We start from the raw sequence: 23,737 nt of genomic DNA, 5'->3' as shown, positions 1-23,737 counted from the left end.
GTCTCTGTGTGAGTCTATGCGTCTCTGTGTGAGTCTATGGGTCTCTGTGTGAGTCTATGCGTCTCTGTGTGACTCTATGCGTCTCTGTGTGAGTCTATGCTTCTGTGTGAGTCTATGGGTCTCTGTGTGAGTCTATGGGTCTCTGTGTGAGTCTATGCGTCTCTGTGTGAGTCTATGCTTCTGTGTGAGTCTATGGGTCTCTGTGTGAGTCTTTGGGTCTCTGTGTGAGTCTATGGGTCTCTGTGTGAGTCTATGGGTCTCTGTATGAGTCTATGGGTCTCTTTGTAAGGTCGTGTCTACTGAGAGCATTCTTCGACGGCACGATCGGGATTCTCTCTCAGTGTCCTCTGAAGCCAGGACTTTGATTCACAACTTAAGGCCACAATGTATGTAGCCACTGCTCAATTCATATCCGTACGACGTATAAAGGCGATTGGTACACGAGCAATGTTTGAGCTTTGGGTTCGAACGATGCATTTGCAAACACCCATGCAATGACAAGGGCCACATCGCACAGACTAGACGAGTATAATTACCGAGCAGCCCACTCATAATGACTCTTCACTCTTGGCATGTGCCCATTTCTGTGACAAAAACCCAACGTGTTAGTCTGCTGCTATATATGCGTGTGCGTATGTGTGCACGTGTTGCGTGTGTGAGCGCTGTGAATTTTATACACTTGAGGAAATAATTGCTCCACATGACAATAGATTACGCGGCTTCTGCTGCGGTGACGATTTACAGCTGCGGGTATTTTCAGATTCCTCCGCACGAGCTCTGGGCGCACCTGCCAATATCAGTCCCGCTCAGCCGGCGAAAGGGGCCACACCAAGTCCGGACACTATACCGCGTGGCACTACTCAGGCCCCCGGTACCACCTCCCACCCCCGTGCAGATGAATGAGCCCCCCCACCCTGATTATAGCCATTAGGCAGTGAGAAACAATCACGTGTGGCGAGCGGCTCACCCCCCTACCCCCCACCCCCCGGCCTTTGGGCGATAGGCAGAGGTTAATTGGAATGCCTCCACTGGGCCTTTTGTGCCAAGGCTGGAGGTTCAATTCGTCTGCGTCATTGGCAGCCGCGCGTGTACACAGGTGCGCTCGGTGCATATAACACGGGCACTGTGCAGGTGCACGAAGACAAATACAAAGACGGATAACCTTTAACGGACTGTTTGGGGCAAGGGCTGTTAGCGAGCACCAATTAAGGGCGGCACGGCACGCGATGGGGTGGGTGGCCAGCACAACTCCCGGCCGCGCCTTTGTCTCTCTTTTTTGTCGATATTTACACATCGCACGAGGTATTCGCTTGAGACTGAGTTGACCTGAGAGAGGCACCGGTTCGGATAATCGTCATCGGAGTTGCCCGTGAGCCGGATTTGAACTCGGGTGGCCGGGTTCGCAGCGCATCGAGCTGCTTAACCGCCACGCATCCAGGCAGCAAGTCTGGACGCAAAGCTCACCGTGTGGCAGCCGAATGAACATCCAGTTTCGAGCATAAATATCCATCTCGTCGAAAAACGCGTTTCGGTATCTCGCTCACTGATTTAAAAATATATATATAGTTTCCCGAGCAGAAAGACGATGATTATTTTTTTTGCGCATTTAGAAAAAGGAGACGTGAACTCGTACGTCTGGTTGCACTTTCTCTTGGCTTTTGACACGAGTGTGTGTGCGTGTGTCGTCTTGTGCGACGCGCTGTCAATCACCTGCGCGTGTCAAGCCACCGACGCGCGCCCCCAAATTGACGTGAAGCCACCAACAAGCGCCATGTCGCCCACTCGTGACCGCTCGCGCAAAGTCACCTGGACGCGTCGCTCTCACCCCCTCGCGACCCCCTCAGTTAACCCTCTGCTCACGTTCGTGTCGCGCTCGAGTGAAGACCGCCTAGTGTTCGCGAAATGCGACGCGACGCGGGGGCTGCCCCCGCTACGCACCGCGGGCACGGCCCCGTGGCCCCTCCCTCCCTCGCTCGCTCGCTCTTGCTCTGGTGCCGGGAGTCCCAAGCCCCACTCTTATCGATGAGACATCTCCCCCTGACACAGCCACAACGGCCCCCCCCCCCGCCGCCGCCCCTCCCCTCCCACCACTACCACCGCCGCCCTCCTCCTCCTCCACCCCCTCTCGTACGAAGGCGCAATGACGACACCGGCGAACTTCAAACGCGCCCGCGGCCCCGGCGCTCCCTTACAAGTGGCCGAGCCCCGGATCGCGACCCCGAGCGCGCAGCGTCGCGCGCAGTCACAGCGACCCCAGCGGCGCAGAGGCAGGGCCGGCCAACTCACCTGTGCTGGGTCTCTCTCACTCACCTGTGCCTCTCTCTCACCTGTACTGGGTCTCTCACTCACCTGTGCCTCTCTCTCACCTGTACTGGGTTTTTCACTCACCTGTGCCTCTCTCTCACCTGTGCTGCGTCTCTCACTCTCTCACCTGTGCCTCTCTCTCACCTGTACTGGGTCTCTCTCTCACCTGTGCTGGGTTTCTCTCTCTCACCTGTGCCTCTCTCTCACCTGTGCTGGGTGAGTGTCTCTCTCTCTCTCTCACCTGTGCTGGGTATCTCACTCTCTCACCTGTGTCTCTCTCTCACCTGTACTGGGTCTCTCTCTCACCTGTGCTGGGTCTCTCTCTCACCTGTGCTGGGTTTCTCTCTCACCTGTGTTGGGTTTCTCTCATTCACCTGTGCCTCTCTCTCACCTGTGCTGGGTGTCCGTCTCTTCTCCTGCTCCGGATCCCTCGCCTGTGCTGGTTGTTTCGCCTGTGTTGAGTGTCTCTCTCCCTCTCTCTCTCTCTCACCTGTACTGAGTGTCTCTCTCACTCAGCTGTGGGTGCACACACACACACTCACTCTCTCTCACGCCTGCCTCCATCGCCTGGGATCGAACTGGGTGCGCTGGTCACCATCGCACCGCATCCTCGTCGTGTTTGCCGTGCCGGGCCGCGGATCGAGGAAGGAGGTGGAGGCGGGGGGGAGGGGGGGGCTCTCGGGGGAAGAAGATGGGGGGATCCACGCGCGTGATGCAGGTTGCGCACTCGTGAGCCGCACCGCGCCACGAGCCGGCGGGCATGAGTCGCGCGTCGAGAGTCGAGGCAGATTGCGCGACCCGTGCCATCCTCGGCGGCTCGACTCCTCTGCTGTGAGCTGTGACTTCACCTCCTCGCCACCCACCCCCCTCCCGCGAACCCCCCGGGCCATGTCTCCCCGCGGGACGGATCGCGCCGGGCGCCCCCAGGGCGCGGACTATTGATGGGAAGCGACGCGCGAGAGTTTTCATTCTTCCGAGGCGCGGCTGGCTGCTGCTGCTGCTGCTGAAGACGAAGAAGACGCAACAGCAGCATGGTGATGCGACCCGCGCCGCGGCCTCCGCTCCTTCTGCTCGTCCTCGTGCTTGCCGCTCCGAACAGAGCCACCGGGTCCTCCGAAGCGAACGGGCACCTCTGCACAGGTGAGTGAAGCGGTAGGGTGAGAGACGGGGAGGGGGGGTGGTGGCTCCCGGTCACCACTGCGAGTGGCGAGTAATCATTTCATGACGCACGCGCCGCGCGCGTCCGCGTTGAGCTCTGCGCGAGGCTCCGCTGCGGGGTCGCTCCTCCGCGCGGACGACGCCGGACGTGGAGGCGCAACAACAACAATAACAACAACAATAACAACAACAAAGAGGGGCCACTGCCTGGACTGGCGGTGTCATCGAAGGAGAAATGCGACGCGAGGCGGTCGGCGATTGCGTCGTAAATTGTCGACGGGTGTCTGTGCCCGCCAAGACGTCGCCACGGCTCGCAATGAAGGGGACCCACTTGGTGGAATAAGAAGGGGGCCGTTAAAAGGAAGCATTAAGATAGGAAACGTAAACAGCGTTTGTGGTGCCGCTACGCGCGGAGGATATTATGTCCACGAACGAGGAAAGGGAAATTGTTCCCCAGACCAGCGGCGTGGGTTCGCGTGGAGATGGAAGCTGGAGGTGGTGGGAACACGAGCGGGGGGGGCGGGGGGGGGGGGCTGGGGGTTGGGGGGGCTACCCTCCAGGAGGCTGATCCACAGCGTGACAAGCTCCTCGTCAGATAGACACAGCGAGGTGAGCAGCTCTACGGGAAGACACAGGCTGACACATTGGTGTCCTTCCCCCGCACCTTTACGATTAGCTAGGATTGGCTACGTACGGTGCGAAAGAAGTTCAACCTTGACGAGAATCTCGCAGAGATGAGGCAGCAGCAGCGCTGTGATGCTGTCAGCGTGCATCGCCAGATCTCGCTCACGTCAGCCGTATCATGATAGTCGTCGTCATCATCTCCGTTAAATTATCTTCTGCATTTTTATTTTCGCTCCAGCGGACGCATCCCATGCACATCGGCTCGCGGCTGATTCGGTTTAAACGTTACGGGTGACGGACGATGGTGACGGAAGACTGTTCGTCCCCGTGGCGAGATGTTATCTGCCTCGCCCGGTATACAGGAGGTCGTGGGTTCAATATTTGGAGTTTGCATTTTCTCCCCGTGGTCGCGTGCATTTGTCTCCGGGTCCTTCGTTTTTTGTTTCCTTCTTTAACTTTTATAATCAACGTCACGCGTTTAGAGTCTTTGGCGGCTATGGATGTACACACGACGAGACGCCTCTTCGTCGAGCTATCATTTGTGGTGGGCAGATCGCTTCTGAAAAAGAGCTGTATATAGCTCAATGGGCCTTAACTGGTCAAATATATAAAAAAAATACTTTTATAGAGTGGCGTTCCCGAGAAGTTAATGCGCTCGATTGTGTGACGGTGCTGGTGGGGCTTTCTCCGGGCGCTCTGAATTCGCTCCCTCGCGTCGCGCAAAACACTCGTTAATGTAATCGGTCAAACATCAATGTTGGCGTTCTATTCTTGTGCATTATGACCGCGAAACGTTCGGCAGCTAAAAGCTAATGTCGAGGTCTTCTGGCCACGCTGAGAGGCCGTCAGAAGTTCGTGTAGTTTTGCTGTTCCGACTTCTCCGTTGGTGGAGCGCAAACTACAGTGGTTTACTAATATTTACCAAAGTTTGGGTTGCACGGCCACAATCACGCTTCCGTTGCTTGTCTTTAATGAATCTCTACGCGTATCTATTCATCTCTATGTGCCTCTGTGAGTCTATATGGAACCTTTGAGTCTCGACGTTTGACTGAGTCTCTATGGGCACCTATGGGTCTCTGTGGCATTACTGCGGTACGTGGGCCACAGTTTGGTTTGCACCGCCGTGGCACGAGCCTCTCGTTTCCCGCGCATGATGGAGAAGAGCGCGCCGGGCTGGTGATGCGTGGGTGACGGTGGCTCTCCTTTGGCCGTGGCCTCACCACTTACGCTGCTCGTGTCACACGAGACACAAACAGCGGCGTCAACGTATTACTTTGGACAGAAATTGCAGCAAGCCTCTCGTGCAAGCGAGCCTTGAGGCTCTATAAATGTTCATTATTACGATTTTTTTTAGGAATAATCGGGTAATTCCCACTCTCTAGAAGACGATTGCCTCGCCGTATTGCGGTATAATCTGTGATAACCTGGTCGCTTCTGAAAAAAAGCAGCTATCCGGCTCAGTGGGCCTTACCTGGTAAGCAACATTAAAATAAAAAAATACATCACCAGAGATACACGTCTTTAAAATGACACTTCGCTACAAATCGTCACCGTTCGTTTACTCGTCATATCCAGAGAATGTTTATTTATTGCAGCTGTGACAATGCGGGATTGGTAAACTCCTTGTGCAGGCACGTTTGTAGTTTACACATAGAGGTGTGTGTATGGTGTGTGTGTCTGTTGTGTGTGTGTTGTGTGTGTGTGTATGGTGTGTGTGGTGAGAGTGGGGTGTGTGTGTGTATGGTGTGTGTGGTGTGTGTGGTGTGTGTGTGGTATGTGTGGTGTGTATGTTGGGAGAGTGGGGTGTGTGCATGTTGTGTGTGTTGCGAGAGTGCGATGTGTGTGTTATGTGTGTGTGTGGTGTGTGTGTTTTGAGAGTGCGGGGTGTGTTGTGTGTGTGTGGTGTGTGTTGTGAGAGTGCGGTGTGTGTGTGGTGTGTGTTGTGAGAGTGCGGTGTGTGTGGTATGTGTGGTGTGTGTTGTGAGAGTGCGGGGTGTGTGTGTGTTGTGTGGTGTGTGTGGTGTGTGCTGTGAGAGTGTGGTGTGTGTGGTGTGTGTGGTGAGAGTGCGGTGCTCTGCGTGAATTCTGTAGCACTGCAATTATGACTGATCACACAAGGCAGGCAACCATCGTACTCACGCGATAATTATAGGAAATTTTACATATAAAAATAAGATGAAAAAAAATTATATTCCGCCAGGATGGGGGATTTGTAGCCGTCTATCTTGCCTTTGAGATGTACATCCTCGTGTCTCCTTCTTGGAAAAAGTCCCGGCTCGTGATCACGAATCGCGTGCTGGGCGACAGATCGACAATTGCCAGCAATGATCGCAGCAGCGTCGCTGTTATTGTATTGCAGAGCGCTCCGTGGGGGGGGGGGGGGGGGTATGGCATGCCTTATGTCGAGGTGGTATTACACCAAATCAACCTCCGATCTACATCTTAAACGTACAATTTAAAACCGTTTAACATCTAGGCTTTTCGGAATTACCGGCTTGAATTGAGCAGCAGCAGAATTTGATCAAAGACACAAACACCGATCCGGGTTCGCCCTTCTGCAGCTCATCAGCAGTCAACAAATACTGCTGGTCTGCCAGTTGCCGTTGGTAAGGGGCACGCACACACACACGTACACGCTCTCTCTCTCGACATCGTTGTCCCTTGACTACGGTAAACAACAACAACGTTACAGTTCAAAGCAATCGTCGAGCGCGCAGCAGAGCAATGACTGCACATGTTCTGCTCGTGGGCGCGTGTGGAGGGCCACGAGGGCGGTCGAGCATTAACAAATGAAATTGCACCGCTATGCGGAGATAAGGAATGGCAGGTGATTTGTTCGATTGAGTCGGTGTACCCACGACCGCTTCCACCACCACCACAACGGCGCTCACTGGCCCCTTCCTAAGACGCTGCAAAAGAGCACGGATCTCTCTCGCATGCTGCTGTATTCAGACGCTGTCTCCCCGACAGACCTGGTCTTCACTTGATGACGGCTGCTTGTGTTGTGGCCGAAACGTCGTGAGAATAATTTTATTATGTTTTATGTTGTATTATTGTATTATTTTCCTTCTACGTGACTTTACCGAAAGAACCAAGAAGATGAATCCCTGCAGTCACGAAAGCTTAAAATCGAAATTTAAAGCACGGATCTCATTGAGCCAGATGTTCGTCTCCTCGGCGAATGCGGGTTTTCCCTTCCGTCGGATCTTCTGGAGGAGACTTGGAGATGCCCCCACAAGCAGCAGCAGCAGCAGCAAAGCGGGGAATTCCCCAGGGAATCTGGGCCATCGACTCGCGTGAAACAACCTCGCCGTTTCCTCGTTGACGGGAACTCGAGTGAAGTCACCCGTTGGGGGTTGTTGCCGTCGTGGGTTTTGAACGAGACGTCATCCGTGAGTTTCTCTTCCCGCACGAAGCGAGGTGACGAGTTGGCGAGGCTGCGTGGTGCACGTGGAGAACGCACGTGCCGACCGCATGACACCAACTCCGCCCTCATGTAAACAATGCCCGAGGCTGTGAGTGCCGCCACAGGGCGCCACGGTGGCGAGATGTTAACTACCTCGCCTGGTATACAGGAGGTTGTGGGTTCGATCTCTGACCCTGACGCATGCTGCTGTATATTTGGTGTTTGCGTGTCTCTCTCCCGGTGGTCGCGTGGATTTTTCTTCCGGTCATCTGTTTTTTTTCCCCTCCACATTAAGAATCAACATCCGGTTAGAGTTTTTGGTTGATATAAATGTCCACAGTGGGCGAATCATTTGTGGCCAAGTCGCTTCTGAACAGTAGCCACATAGCTCAGTGGGGCTGCAACTGGTAAAATAAAATATTTTTTTTCGAGTTTTTAGTTTTAGACGTTGGGTCTGTGGTGCGCTGCAGCCCCCCAGGATAACGGGGAGTCCTGGTTCGGCACCCGTCAGTTGCCACCCGTGATGCCATAACACGGGACCATACGAAGGGCTAAGTCATCGCCGGTCAGCGCCAGCAGAACGCGGGCCGCGTGCGCGCGGTGGAGCGTGCGCCCACGCGCGAGTTCACTTTCTACATTACGAATTGCGTCGCAAGGTTTCCGTGCCTCTGCGATGCCGCCAAACGACTTAATGCGATCGTGGACTCGACGCGACGGACGATAATCAATATGCGCGTAAGCTTCCGTTTGCATGCTTTATATATTTATATATTTACATCAGCAGCTAAACGAAACGCGGGGGCATACGTCTACCGCAGCAGCGACGCATCGCCCTTTTATAAGGGCGTCTCGCATAACACGCCGCAATCAACTTTTCTCTCGGTTTACGATGATTTAGAGGTAATACCACGAGGTGTCACTTTAAAGTGTTTTATGCCACTGGCTGCGGGCCTGCGTGATGCGCGCTGGAGCAGCGCCCTTTAATAAGCGATCGCGTTTTGTGCGCCAATGCTTCTGAGCTCCAAAACCTGTCATGCGAGCTGCCAATAGCGTGGTGGGGGGGGGAGAACACGCGACACCTGACACGACTCGCTAGTGTGATACTGAAACACACGCACGCACGCACGCGCGCGCGCGCGCATGCAGGCGAGATCGTCCGATGCGGCGCCGGCGATATCATCTTCAAAGAGCCGTGCCGATCCTTCCATGGGAAGACACGGGCACAGAAGCCAGCCCCCCCCCCTTCTCGGGAAGAAGGAGGAGCAGAAGGAGACGAAGACGACGCAGAAGACGACGACGAAGAAGAAAGGGAAGAAGAACGCCGTTCGCGTGGAGACGATCCGCGTGCCGGGACCCACAGACAGCTCCCCACGGGTGCCCTGCGCCAAAGCTGCCATTGGCCATGACCAACGCAAGTCCGCAGCGAGTGAAGGCTCGTGGCGTGGTGCGTGTGTGTGTACGGCGAGCACGTTACATCAGGCGTCTGCTTTCAGTCGCCGTGTGTGCGCAAACAACAAAAAAATCAGCGAGTCCTGATTTGGCACGGAGGCGCTTTCAGCAAACAGCGCAGACAACCATGATAGAGGGTTCTGTTGGGTTAGATCGCGTAAATATATTAAAATATATTTATATTTATATATTCAAATATATTTACGCGATGCACTTAAATATATTTACGCGATCTAACCTTTATTATGGATATTGGTCACGAAAGCCCACGTGTTAAACATCGATAATGACGCCTCTTCCGCGGTGGCTAAGAGATGTTAACTCCCTCGCCTGGTGTACAGGAGGTCGTTAGTTCGATCCCGACCCTGACGCTTGCTGCTGTATATTTGGAGTTTTCGTATTTCTCTCTCTCATCATCATCACGGTGGCTAGGAGATGTTAACTACCTCGCCTGGTATACAAGGAGGTCGTGGGTCCGATCCCGACCCTGATGCCTGCTGCTGTATATTTGGAGTTTGCGTGTTTCTCTTTCTCTCCCCGTGGTCGCGTGGATTTGTTTCTCCGGATCCTCCGCTTTTTCCCCATCCACAATTTAGAATCAACATCGCGCTATAAATGCCCACGCGATAAGCCACTTCGTTGAGCTCTCATTTGTGGCGGCCAGGTCGCTTCTGGAAGAGAAAAAGAGGAGCGATATAGAGCTCAGTGGGCCGGCCTTACCTGGTGAAATAAGCAACAAGTATTTGTATGAAGTTTTTAGTTTAGTTCTCCGAAGCTTAAGTGGAGGATGCGGGCATTCGGATCGCATTGAGCATTCGCCTGGTAAAAGCCTCGCGCTCGCTGGTGGAGTAGGGGGTGGTGGTGGTCGGGGGTGAGCGTGCCGCGTTATTTCGCCATTTCAAGATGGAATTTATTTTCTCCTCCATCGTCCAGGAAAATGTGCAGGGAGATTTTGGCTTCAAAAAGAATCAAATAAAATGCGGCGAGTCCTGTCCTCTGATGTTATCTTTATTTCAGGAGCGTGAGCGCGATAAGCGGGGTGTCTTCGTCCAGTCGGAGCATTTGCCACGAAAAAAGCGAGGAAGCAGTGTTTTTATTAATAATTGAATGCAACCGTAACTTTCTATATGGAATGGTCTCTCATGAATATTTGTACTCCGTAGTTCTGCAAAATAAAAAAAAAGGTATTCTCTTTTAAAGTGTGTTTGCTGCCAAGACTGTTTTCAATCAAACGGGGAAACTAATGTCATGCGCGCAGACACCACACAGACAACAAAGACAAAGATACCCCGTATAGCCTTTACGTACTGTTAGGGCAAGTGCTGTTAGCTAGCTGGCACGGCACACGAGGGGGTGGGTGAACAGCACCACGAACGGCCGCCTTTGTCTCCCGAATGGCGATCTTTACACACCGCACCAGGTATTCATTTGGGGCTGAGTCGACCTAGGGGAGGCCCAGGTCCGATTCAGGTAATCGTCACTGGTATTGTCCATGAGTGGAAATCGAGCTCGGGTCGCCGTGTTCGTAGCTGGGTTCGTAGCTAACCGCTGCACTACCCCACAGACAAACACAGACACGCATGCAAACAGGAACATACAGACACACGGGGGTGTGCACACGTGGGCACACACACGCACACTGGACCCTTTGATTCTCCCGGCATCGTGAGTCGCTTTCTAAATATTTCGGTTTGTCTAGTGAACTGTGCGATGCCCCTGTCTTTTAAGGCTCTAACAACAATAATTAGCCTGCGTTTAAACAAAATAATCTGAGCTGCTGGAGAGGGAAGCAAATATGCCATCGACTCTTTTTTTCCGCGAATTAAAAAAAAGACAGCATCTTGAATTTACCACGCACCCAATTTTTTTCTTGCAGTTTTGGCAAGTTTCGTCGACATCAACAGATCGATGTCTTTGGGAACTTAGTGCGAATGGTGCGCGCGTTTTATTGAAACAATGCAGACAGAATGTATTTAACCTGAGCTCCGATGCTTGCGTTTCTGGTATCCGAATCCGACCCAGTGAGGAGGGGGAGGAACGGGGCGGGGGGGCATCTCCCTGGCAGCGTTTCTCTCCCCGCAATGTTGTGGAGAGGGAGAGAGCGAGAGAGCGAAAGAGCGAGAGAGCGAGAGAGCGAAAGAGCGAAAGAGGGAGAGAGCGAGAGAGCGAAAGAGCGAGAGATATGAGCTACCGTCGGAGACCATAGGACTGCAAGGAGTGCTGGGTACAGATGCAGCACTTGTCGTAGTTAAAAAATATTGTTACATAGAAAATAGGGGGAACATAGAGAGAGACAATAGGGAGAGGGGGGGGGAGATGAAGAGAGGGGGAACAGAGAGAGGGGGGGGGCAGAGAGGGGGGTAGAGAGAGAAGAAAGGGGTAAGGAGAGCAGAGCGAAAAAAAAAGCAAAGATAAAAAAATTAACCCGTAAAAACAAAGTTTTTCACTATAAATCCTTTATATGCGTGGCATTGGTTTTATTTAATTATTCATTTCTGTTTTTCTTGAATAAGAGTTTCATTTTTATCACATTGGTATTTTAAATTAAATATTAAAAAAAAAAATTCCTCAAAAGTGGAAAATTTTGGGAAAAAAATTTCACGAAAATAAATTGTCACGCACAACGAGTCTGTGTGCAAAATGTCAGCTCGATTGGATCACAGGAAGTGGGTTAAAAACGACCGAAAGAATTGCACGGTCGTAAGCGCGCAAGCAAGCAAGCAAGTGAACTTAATATAAAGGATTTTAAAAAATACGAAATGATGAACGAAGCAAAGTGCCGAAAGACCGAGCATCTTTCTCGTCTGATCGTAAAAAAAAGAGCGAGCGAGTGAGCGATTGAGAGCAAGCGAGAGCGAGCGAGCGAGCGAGCGCGCGATGTCCCCTTTAGCTCCTGGGCGAGATGCGTGCGAGCTCGCGAGGGGAATGCGTGCGGGGCGCACACAAAAGAGCGGCGGCATTCAGGGATGCCGTGTCAGCGTTCTTCCGCAGACGTATCAATGCGATGGAACAAAAGTGATGTTTAGAAAGACAAATGGCTCGCGGTGAATGAACCTTCCATGCGAAGCGCACCAATAAAAGCGGCGTCCTTTTAAAGCGCCGGCTACGGGCTTGGCTCGGGTTTATCTGGGACCGCGTCCCAGACAATTGTTTTGAATTGAAGAGGACTTTTAATTGCCTCGTAAATTCCCCAACAATCACGCCACGCAGACCCCGCGGGGTCAGAGCCACTCGGTTAAAGAAGTCCCCCCCCCCACCTTCATTAACATCGTTAACACGGCGACATAAGCCGGTAACGCCATCAAAAGGAACGATGTCAGTGCAAATGAACGCCATCAATGCGGCTATAGTCAATACAGTTCCCCGGCTCAGGGCACCAGACAAACAAACGTTCTCACTTCATGTTGGACGTTATATTGAGCGGAGCATCCGACGGACGCTTCGTGCGGCGCGTTTACGGAGACGCGCCGCGTTGTACCCCCCGGCAGATGCGTGCAGCAGCAGCAGCAGCAGGGCGGCCTTGCCACCGCTGTTCAATGATCTGCAAACACGGCGCATCATCATTCGGCCATTGCCCCTGCGTTTGTGTCGGCGCGTTTCCCAGGCTGCTCTCGGGATAAGCGCCGTCGCGAGCCATTGTTTAGGATGACTGCGCGTGTCAGATAATCACCCTCGCGCTTCGGGGGGGGGGGGGGGGGGCGTCGACTTGGGGGGCACACGCATCGCGTTCTCGATGTCTCGTCCGCGTCCCAGGCTGCGTTGATGCTCTGCGGGCGCATTGGCTCGCAAATCGGCACCACATCCAGTTGGTGAAACTTCAGCGTCGGCGTCTCCTGCGGTGTTGTGCCCCACCGGTGCTGGAATTCGTTGCAGTTGTCGCGGTTGTGATTATGATGATCATGATAATTATTATAACATCACAGCGGCACTTCTCAGTCGTTCTTCCCGAATGTTCAAAAAAATCATCGCAGCGACAATGGAGATGCAAGAGAGACGCCGTGGGTGTGTTTCCGCAGCGCGATTAGGGGAGTGACGGCTGCTCATCCGTGGCTGCCAAGATCAGTGCGCTTAATCCCACCAACTGAAATAAATAGAAAGGCACTTTGCCTTTTATCACTGTGCCTCGTAGCTTCATGAAAAAAAAAGTCACAATTCAAAAAGCAAACAACAACCATCAAGACCCCGATTCCAATTACAATCCCTCGAGAGACCGAATGCTTGGAAGCACAGTGGCCAAAAAAGGCAAGGCTTTTATGAGTCTCACCGGACGAATAACATTTAACGGATGAGAGGATCTGCACAATTACAAGCTGGTGAACTGTGACCGGTAAATTATAGCGTGGTACCCAGGTGATTATAAGGGGCAGACAGCCAAAATATTGCACGCTCTTTAATCAAAGGTCTCTCCAGTAGCGTTTGTGATTAAATGTTTAGATATCAGCGCTGCTCGTAGAATCGACTTCGGGTTTTAGGCTTCAGCCAAAAAGGTTTCCGAAAAATGCGTCCGTAAAAAGCTTTAATTTATTCTGCACGTGACAGTCGAGGCGTGACCTGCGGATTAACTACGACCACATCTAGCTGTCTGTTTTGTAAACCTCACTCCGTGACTTTCCGTGTGGGTTTATGTATACGTAGTGGCGTGCATTCATGTTACCCCTGCTCAGTGTAAGTAGATCTGTGCATTAAATATAAGTACCAGCAAAGGCAGGGCATTATGGACGGCAGATAGTTATCATATTATAACGACAAGGGGTACGTGTCGCCGTGTTTGCAAGTCGTTCACGTGCACACTGCGTTACGATGCCAGCTACCTGAGTTCGATTCCAGGCGACGGCTATGACATCAGTGGACGAGTGATATCTCAACCGGTTCTGGGTGCTGTGGCCCCAATTTTTCACCAACCCTGACTGAGCAATATCTGGCGGTGGCGAGATGTTGACCACCTCGCCTGGTATACAAGAGGTCGTGGGTTCGATCCAGACCCTGACGCCTGCTGCTGTATATTTGGAGTTTGCGTGTCTCTCGCTCTTTCTTCCGGCGGCCGCGTGGATTTTTCTCTGGGTCCGTCGGTTGTTCCATATACATTTATAATCAACACGCGTTTAGAGTATTTGGTTGCTATACACTTCTACGTGAAAAACCACTTCGTTGAGCCATCATTTGTGGCCAGGTCGCTTCTGACAAAGGGCTATATAGCTCAGTGGACCTTATCTGGTAAAACAAATAACAAATTCAGTTAATAGTTTCAGTTTAGTGTGGTTAAATAATACACAACGGGGAGGTACCTTCTCCTAGCAGTGGATTCGGACGAATGACAAACCCTCGGCTGCACCTCCACAACAACACCGCACCTCGGCGCATTCACCCACGAACGGCTCGCCCGCGCCTCTGCCCCCAACCGACGCTCTACCGCAATCCCTCCCTTCTCCCCCCAGAGCTGGAGCCCCTCGATTTGCTGGCCGAGTCGCTGGCGACGCCGGTGGCAGGAGACCTCCCCCGCGGCGTCACCGTCGTGCAGGAGGGTGGCGTGCGCGGCGCGAGGCTCTCGCCGCGGCGCGCGCCCCACGAGCCGTGGCCGGGCGGCACCCGGCAGCACGGCGGTGGCCGCCACCTCTCGTTCCCGGCGGCGCGCATCTTCACCCACTGCCACCGCTTCCCCGAGGAGTTCTCCGTCGTCGTCACGCTCGCGGCGGACACTCGCAAGGTCAAGCACGGTCAGGGGGCTCTCTGGATTCACGCCCGCCCCACGGGGTGGGGGGAGGAGGAGGGGTTTTAAGGGGTCGCAGCCCAGGGTCTCTGATTTTGAGCTCCTCCACACCCGCACCCCCCATTCTCCTCCAAAGATACACAAATGTATGGGTATATAACAATGTCAACTTGTAACGCCACCGCATAGAACAACTTAGAGGCGTGAGGCGCCACGGACAAGCAGGAAGGCAGGCAGCCACGCGGTGATCCGGCACCAATGATTTCCGAAGCTCTGCGCTCCTCTACATGTGAAGGTGTTATCGGGGACATTTTAATCAGTGGTTCTCTCTGGAGCTCCCAGAGAGAAGAAAAAACAACCTTGCGTGCGAGGGGGAAACATTCCAATGTGCGGAGTCCACGAAATTGCTGTACTGCCCCCCTGGCAAGCCAAGGGCATGGCACCTCCTAGTGTCGCAACATTTGTGCGATCCACCCCCCCCCCGCAGTGCTGGAGTACAGGCGTGCCACCACAGCCCGGCTATTTTAATGGGCGCTGCTGTGTCGTGGGTGAAACGCGATGGTGCCGCGCTGTTTCAACTCGTGAGTTTACGCGCTGCGTCGGGGGTTGTGCTGCGCTGGGGCGTTTGCCTCTCTCGAGCTTTCGCTACCCACCGCTGCGGCGCGATTATCACCGTTGGCTACGTACGGCGCGAAAGAAGTTTAACATACATACGATGGCAGATGCCCCCCGTCCAGCGTGCCGTTTGGCTGTGAATGGTATAGGAAGCATCACCGTGCGTTTAGGGGCCGTCCTTTATATGACGTCACGCACCTGGGGGGGGTGGGATCAGACATTTGTGATGATGGGGGGGGGGGGGGTAAGAATGTGACGTAACTTGAAATAAATATAGACAACACGTTCAACTGAATTAAATAGACTTTTTAAATAAATGTTTTCTCCTACAACATCAGAGTGCAGCGCCACATTAAATACGCACTACAATGACAATAGTTTAAAGCGATTTGAGGCATGTTTTATTTTTGGGGGGGGGGGCAGAGCTTTGTGACGTCATATTGAAGGGGGGGGTTTGACTTTTTGTGACGCCGTGTGACGAAGGGGGGGGGAGGTCAAAATCGTCCAAAATCGCGTGACGTCATTTATGAACGGCCCCTTAACAAATAGCAACTCCTACCGGTTACGCGACAACATTAAACGTTGGTGTTGTTTCTCTTAACTTCGATGAAAAAAAATAACAAGCTAAGTAACTGCGTGTGGTTAGGCTTTGGACATGAGGTGGTGGTGGTCAAAGAGTCACGGGAGGGAATTGAATGTACGGCCATACCCCGGCTTACGTCGGGGATGCGTTCCTGTAAAGGTGCGACGACGAATATCGAAACGAGGTGAGACCAAAGCGGCTTTTACAGGGTTGGTCGTGGTGGGTGGTGGAGGCGACGGCTGAGAGGCGACGGATGACGAGGAAGGGACGGACGACGATGACGCTGACAGCGACGTGAGCGTGGAGGTTGAGGCGACGCAAATCAGGTGGCGGTGTTAATGATGAAGTGACGAAGTATTAGCGAAATCGAGATGTTACTGTAGAAAGAGCCCCCCCTACCCTCCAGCCCTAATAACCACAACAAAAACACAACAACCCAGGGCCCCCCTCAAACACAATCCCCCCCCCCCTGCACACGGTGCCCCGTGGGAGTCGGATCCGTTCTTCCAAAGATACCTCCTCCTTTAACAATCTCACCATAATGTTTTTTTTATTATTTGGGTTAGATCGCGATAAGATTTACGCGATCTAACCCAACGCATTCCCCCCTTTTAAATCCATTTGAATGAACGAATGGACATGTTCAAGATGGCTGCCCAAAGATCCCCCGTATAGCCTTAAACAGACTGTAGGGGCAAGTGCTGTCAGGGAGTAGCACCTATGAAGGCCGGCACGGCACACGAGGGGGTGGGTGGCCAACACCACGCACGGCCGCCTTTGTCTCCCCAGCTGCAACGTTTCCACATCGCACCGGGTATTCATTTGAGGCTGAGTCGACTTAGGGGAGGCCCAGGACCGCGGTTCAGATAATCGTCACAGGGTTGTTGGCCGTGAGCGGGAATCGAACTCGGGTCGCCGGGTTCGTAGCGTAGCGCAGCGCTGACCGCTGCACCACCGAGAATGCTGCCCGGATCAACTTGCTTGAGCCACTGCCCCGGATCGACTGCTACGAATCCATGCAATTTTTTCTGCCCGAGGTTGGCGATCCACGCATGCCCATATATGGGCAAAGACACCGCCCCTTTTCTGGCAACGCCACGCCCACTTTATTCCATATATGGGGGGAGGGGAGGGGCGCACGTCTCTGATGGGTGATGTGGTCGTGTGTAGGGATTCTAGATTTGAAGCTTTCGTGACTGCAATGATTCATATTCTTAGGTTTTTTCGGTAAAGTCACGTAGGTAAAAAAAAATTAATAAAAGTTAAATAAAAATAAAATAAAAATCACGACGTTTCGAAGGCAACACAAGCTTCCGTCTTCAGGTGGAACAGTCACAGCACGATAGCTGTATCAGCACGATAGCTGTATCAGCACGATAGCTGTATCAAGTGATACAGCTATCGTGCTGTGAAAGTTCCACCTGAAGACGGAAGCTTGTGTTGCCTCCGAAACGTCGTGATTTTTTATTTTATTTTTATTTTACTTTTATTAATTTTAAATTTTTACCTACGTCACTTTACCGAAACAACCTAAGAATACGTGTGTAGGGACTCATCGCGCAATCAGCGGCGCGTCTCATGTCGCGCACAGTAACCCGGTGAGCTTCACTGCCCCTGGTGGGCCTTTTAGTGCGGCCCTCGCCACTACACAACGAGTCAACACCCCCCCCCATCATCATCGTGCTGCTGTCAACCCCCCCCCCCCCCCAATGGTTTAACACGTGTAGTGGCACTCACACACACACTGATGTGATTGATGTCTTATCGGCGAAAGTGTTGCCCCGCCCCCTCTGGAAATTAGTGAACAACACCGCACGTTGACAATAACAACATAAACAATGAACAACATTAGTGAAGATGACTGGGAGTTAACAATCACAAAATTAAGAATTAACTAAATTTGTCAAGAACACCGGCTAGTTATTAATCACAACATTTAATAAATTTATCAAGAACACTGGGCGTTAACAATTACAAAACTAACAATTAACAAAATTAGTGAACACTGGGCGTTAACAAACACGAAATTAACTATTAACAACATTAGTGAACAACATTTTGAGTTAACATTCACAAAATTAACAACAAAATTAGTGAACAGCACTTGGAGTGAACAATCACACCGACTCGCTGTCATGCTCTGCACGCAGACAGGGGTCGCTGCTTCTAAACGCAACGTCAACACAACAGCGAGCAGCAGCTCCAGCCGTAGAAGCAGCAGCAGCAGCCGTAGAAGCAGCAGCAGCAGCCGTAGAAGCAGCAGCAGCAGCCGTAGAAGCAGCAGCAGCAGCCGTAGAAGCAGCAGCAGCAGCCGTAGAAGCAGCAGCAGCAGCCGTAGAAGCAGCAGCAGCAGCAGCAGCAGCCGTAGAAGCAGCAGCAGCAGCCGTAGAAGCAGCAGCAGCAGCCGTAGAAGCAGCAGCTGCAGCAGGAGCCGTAGAAGCAGCAGCTGCAGCAGGAGCCGTAGAAGCAGCAGCTGCAGCAGGAGCCGTAGAAGCAGCAGCTGCAGCAGGAGCCGTAGAAGCAGCAGCTGCAGCAGGAGCCGTAGAAGCAGCAGCTGCAGCAGGAGCCGTAGAAGCAGCAGCAGCAACGCGCCGCTTTCTCGACGGTGACAGCCGCACCTCTGCATCATCCAACTCGAGCACCGCCTCCGATGGGTCGCGTGCGATGTGCCCCCCCCCCCTCACTCACCTCACACAGCCCCTCAGCTGTGTCAGTCCCACTGCAGGACCAGGGCTTTCAACCACGCCGGGCGGGTTACGTGCGTTGAACGTTGAACTTCTTTCGCACCGCACGTGGCCGACCGGTGCTAATCGGAGGTGCGGCAGAAGGGCATTAGACCCATAGGAAACGGGGGGAGGGGAGGTGAAGCCTCGATAATAATTTGCCTACATTGGCCTTCAAATGAGCCACAGTTCAGTTTCTTCAGCTGTCAGACAACAAGTCCTGCCGGGAGAGGTGGGACTGTGGGAGAGGTGTCACTCGTGTGTCACCGTGCCCCTGACTGCAGCTGTCACGCAGCTCGGCAAAATAAGTGGCCAAGGTACGCGACTTAATTATTTAACGCAGCCGGCGATGGACTCTCTGTTTACTTAAACACGTTAATATTATTAAAGCTCGATAGTTTCTGCGTGGATTAAATATCGGCCGTTCTATAGGATTGGGGGGGGGGCGTCAAGCGTACGTACGCAGGTGGGGGAGGGGGGCGTAAAAAGTCCGCGAGCGTACAGGGAGGGGGGGAGGGGTCAAGTTTTGACAGATTTTTGCCAACCTACTAAATGGGTGGCCCCCTACTCCGACACGTGCCGCCTATCGTTGTCTGTGAGCTTCCGCACTCAGTGGCACCCAGAGCACGATCGGCAACAACGGGGACCAACACGAGTCCCAGCGATCCCAATTGAGTGTACGTGGACATCTCTCTCTCACGCTAACAAATGTGTCGTTAAACCCGCCACCACCCGACAAAGCCAATTAGTAAGGTTTGCCACGGAAACAAAACGTGTCCAAATTAGTCACTACGTCAGCACAACGGTGGTGTTGGAGAGTAAACCTCTTCGCTCGCTCTAGCAATCCCGTGCGAATGTAATGGCTTCTTAAGGACACGCATTAGGAGTGTATGATAAATGGGGACGTGTAAATGTTTTTTTGAACACCAATAAACATCTCCGCAAACTCGATTGCCCATTCATTAGTGGCATACTCACAGGCTTTACGAGAACACGCTCAAGTCCGCATGGCATTGTATCACATTTCCACTGTACATACTTACTTTCATAGCCTCGTAAGTGGAATTGTAAAAACCACTCCACCCCCCCCTGTGTTCCATCAAGCACGGCCATGCGATAGTGGCTAAGAGTTGGTCTCATTTAACTAGCGAGACGGAGGAAGACACACACCCATATCTGCAAATCCGCCCTCTTCAGACTTGTTTTCCTAAAAAAATATATGCCGGGGATTATATTGTTCGTTTATTGCTGGGCCAGAAAATAAATGCAAAGAAAGATAGCTCTCTCAAATAGCCCTCACGCACTCCATTATGCGTGTGTGTGTGTGTTTAAAGTGCACTCTCCTATATTTAATAATCTCGGCGCTGCAGGGGTCTTTGGCTGAGTTGGGAGACTCCCTGGCGCGGATCGGCACACAGGCGCCCTTCGTGTTTGCACTGCCCCACTGACTCCTTCCACGTCGAGTCCTGGCGATTACTCGCGCAAACAAAGACAAAGATGCCCCGTGTAGCCTGTGACAGACTGTTGGGGGCAAGTGCTGTTAGCGAGTAGCACCTGTGAAGGCCGGCACCACGCCCGACAGCCTTTGTCTCCCCAGTGGAGATGTTTTTTTACACAACGCACCAGGTACTCATTTGAGGCTGAGTCGACTTAAGGGAGGCCCAGGACCGGTTCAGATAATCGTCACTGGTGTTGGCCGTAAGCGGGGATCGAACTAGATTCGTAGCGCAGCACGCTAACCACTTCCGCTCAAACGGAGCAAAGACAAATATCCCCCGTATAGCCTTAACGTACTGCTTGTGCAAGTGCTGTTAGCGAGCAGACACACACGGGTGATGGGGAGATTGCAGCCGCTGTATTTTAGTGCTGTCGCGTGCAATCACAGGGCGTCTGCGTCTCCTCCACATGAAGAGTTCTGTTATTGTAGACAAACACTAATCATGGAAGAAAAAAAAAGATGAAACGCAGCCGAGGATAGTGCGCGTGTAGACAGAATTCTTAACCCACAGTTACAAAACTGCGAGTTCAGATTGCGGTCAGCGGGTTCACTCAGCCCATCGTGTCACCAGGCACCACGGTGGCGGGATGTCAACTACCCTGCCTGGTATGCAGGAGGTCGTGAGTTCGATCCCGATTTCGACCCTGACGCCTGCTGTATATTTGGAGTTTGAGTCTCTCTCTCTCCCTGTGATTGCGTTGATTTTTTTCCGGGTCCTCCGGTTTTTTCCTCCACATTTACAAACCTGCGTTTAGAATATTTTGACCGCTTTGCATTTCCGCACGATGAGCCACTTCGTTGAGCTATCATTTGTGACCAGGTCGCCTCTGAAAAAGAGCTACACAGCTGCGTGGGTCTTACTTGGTGAAATAAAAATAGTTTTATATTCTTTGGGTATTTCGGTAAAGTCACGTTGCGATCTAAACGTCGTAGTTTTTAGTTATTTTCTTTGAACCTATCTACTTGACTTTACCGAAAGACCCAAAGAATATGAATTCCTGCAGTCACGAAAGCTTTGAGTCAAAACTAGTTTTAGTTTAAATAAACGAGTTCTACTTCGTGCGAAGTCACCAGTGGCTCCAGCAACAGAAACGTGCCATTCCCACCACCAAGTCCCACTCGCATAGAGGCAAGCAACAGCACATTGCTCAATCGAGCCGGGAGACGCAGCAACAGCAGCAGCAGCAAGACTCGAACCGGTTCTGAGCGAGGAGCCACTTTACGCACGGCTTGAGGCAGTGGTGCCGGCGAGGTTGGCAAGCCCCCCACGTCCGCCCCCCCCCCCCCACCAGGTGCAAAATAAATGAAAACGAGGCCGCTTGTCCCATGTCACCCCACTCCTTAGCCCGATACCCGGGCACCCCCCTAGCACCCTCGGCTGCGCACCGCGAAGCTGCGCCACTCGCTTGAAACTTAACCCTCGATCGTGTTTGTGTGTCTATGTTTGGGCCTGGCTCTCATGGCGTCTCGCGCGTGCGCACCGGCGGGTCCCAGACGTCGCAGGCGCGGCAGACGCTGCTGGCCTTGGTGCACGAGGGGACGGGGGCGGTGCGCCTGGCGCTGCACGTGTCGCCCACCAAGCTGCTGTTCGAGTTCTCGCCGGGGGACCCCGGCGGTACAGGGCGCCACCTCGTCTCGTTCGCCGGCGTGCGCGTCCTCGACGCCGCGTGGCACACGCTCGTGATGAGCGTCGCCGGCGACGGAGCCACCCTGGCCGTGGACTGCGGGGTCCCCGTGCTCGCGTCAGTAGCGTGCGATGCGCGCACACCCCCCTCCCTCCCCTCCCCTCCCCTCCCCTTGCCCCCACCCCCCCCTCCGTCATTTTCATTCTCGTCAACAAGATCATCATCGACTTCAAAGTTTCGTGACTGCAGGAATTCATGTTTTTTGGTGCTTTCGGTAAAGTCATGTAGATAGAAAATATTAATAAAAAACCTCTCTCCGCCAGATGACGACCGCTTGTGTTGCGATTGAAACGTCGTGAGTTTATTATTATCATTATTTAATTATTTCATATCTCCGTGACTTTACCGAAAGAACCAAATAATAAGATCATCATCGTCGTCATTGTCATGGTCACATTATCCACACTCATGTCAGCAGTGGGCAGTGCACGCATCCCATCGTCGTCACCGTTGTCATGATCATCATCAACATTGGCACCATTGTCATCATCATTCCACCCATGCAGACGACGATAGCATACTCATCTTTCGGTGCCTGCCATCGTCGTTCACATCGTCATCACGATCATCCCACCCATCCACATGTCAGAAGTGGATGCTTAGCCACACGTGCCTCCCCCATCGCCATCGTCACGTCCCCACCCACGCGCACATCAGCAAGAGCCCACGTGGAGGGTCATGCCTGCGTGGCCCGCGCCAGCCTTGCGAGAGAGGGAGGCAGGGAGCCGCTGGCAGCACCGCCTTTCCCAATGCACCACAGCAACCACGTTTGTGCCTCATCTCTCGTTCTCTCTCGGTGTGTGTGTGTCTGCTACAGGGAGATGGAAACCACCTTCCCGTCCCAGATGAGTGTGCACCGAGCGACATTTTACGTCGGCAATCGCCGCAGGTCGAAGGGCACGTTCACGGTAAGGAACGCTGCAAACCGCATGGCCTCACACCTGTGCTGGCTTGGAACCCATTAACATCGGGCTTACAGACAACGCAAGTTCGTTTCCGGATTAAAAACAATAATAACTTGCAAGAGCCCTTCGCTGCGCGGCGTGGTTTTATTTCCTTATTTGGGAGTTTACCGTTCTGCTGCGCGGTCATGTTTCGCTTTGCGAACGTCCCTTTGAGAATTCCTGGACGCACCGCGCATATCTTCTCAGGTGAGCTGGTGTGTATGTATGTAGAACTTCTTTAGCACCGTACGTGAGCAAACCAACGCTGATCGGAGATGCGTGGGAAGGACCACAAACTTAACGCAAAAAAATCAATTCTACAGAAATGCGTTGTTAATCTAGATGCTCTTAAAAAGGCGCAGACGCACGGCACCCGGACAGCAACACGGATGGGATAGGAGATGCGTTGACTCCGAGTTGCGCCCGCGGACGGGACTGGCTCCTCTCTGGGCGTCCTCTCGAGTTCCGTGTCTCGCGCCGCGATGCCCCCGGCCTCCGGGCGGCCGTGGTTCGATGCTCGCGACGCGTGCCAGCGCTGCCCCGCTCTGACACAGACTCGTGAACGATTCCGAGGCAAGCTGCGTGACCTCCTCACGTTTCGCCGGCCTTTAAAAGCATTGCTGCGGGCGTGAGTGACGTTTATTGGCCGCGAAATTGTCTGTTTTAGCGTGCTCCCCCATGGCGTTTTATTTTTTGTCTCCGCGGCTGCGTGTCGAAGCCTCGGACAATTGAATGATTTTAAGATGTACTCAAAAGCGGCACCGGTGACGGGCATCATCTTGATGCAACGCCTGCACATTTGACTTGGCGATGGGGAAGCCAGTAAGCGCTGTCGAAATGCTTCGTTAGGCGCAGTCACTTCACGGGTAATCCCTCCGTTGACATGGCCCACGGCCCAACCAGTTTGGCAAACATTGTCAGATGCTCGCCTCGCTCCCGTGAGTGCCACGTGTTGATGAGGCAATTCCACTCGAAGGCCGACAAAGTGCGAACGATAACAACACGCCACGGACGAATTAACGTGCATCATAGATGTCGTTC

At 53.0% G+C, this 23,737-nt stretch overlaps 1 protein-coding gene across 1 annotated transcript in view; it reads left to right on the top strand.

The window, feature by feature from the left end:
* Window positions 1–3,067: 3,067 nt before the first annotated feature.
* TSPEAR (thrombospondin type laminin G domain and EAR repeats) overlaps window positions 3,068–23,737 on the top strand; it is a 36,103-nt gene continuing 15,433 nt past the window's right edge. Inside the window, exons 1-4 of the mRNA XM_078609257.1 lie at window positions 3,068–3,444; window positions 14,377–14,645; window positions 21,562–21,809; window positions 22,570–22,660. Coding sequence (XP_078465383.1) covers window positions 3,336–3,444; window positions 14,377–14,645; window positions 21,562–21,809; window positions 22,570–22,660 — 717 coding nt within the window. The 5' untranslated portion in view covers window positions 3,068–3,335. The remainder of the gene's footprint in view (window positions 3,445–14,376; window positions 14,646–21,561; window positions 21,810–22,569; window positions 22,661–23,737) is intronic.

The sequence above is a fragment of the Lampetra planeri genome, chromosome 31 (assembly GCF_965212315.1).
Source record: "Lampetra planeri chromosome 31, kcLamPlan1.2.h2, whole genome shotgun sequence".
NCBI classification, from domain to species: Eukaryota; Metazoa; Chordata; class Hyperoartia; order Petromyzontiformes; family Petromyzontidae; genus Lampetra; species Lampetra planeri.
Note: the sequence above shows the minus strand (reverse complement) of the source record. Positions and strands in the feature narration are given on the sequence as shown.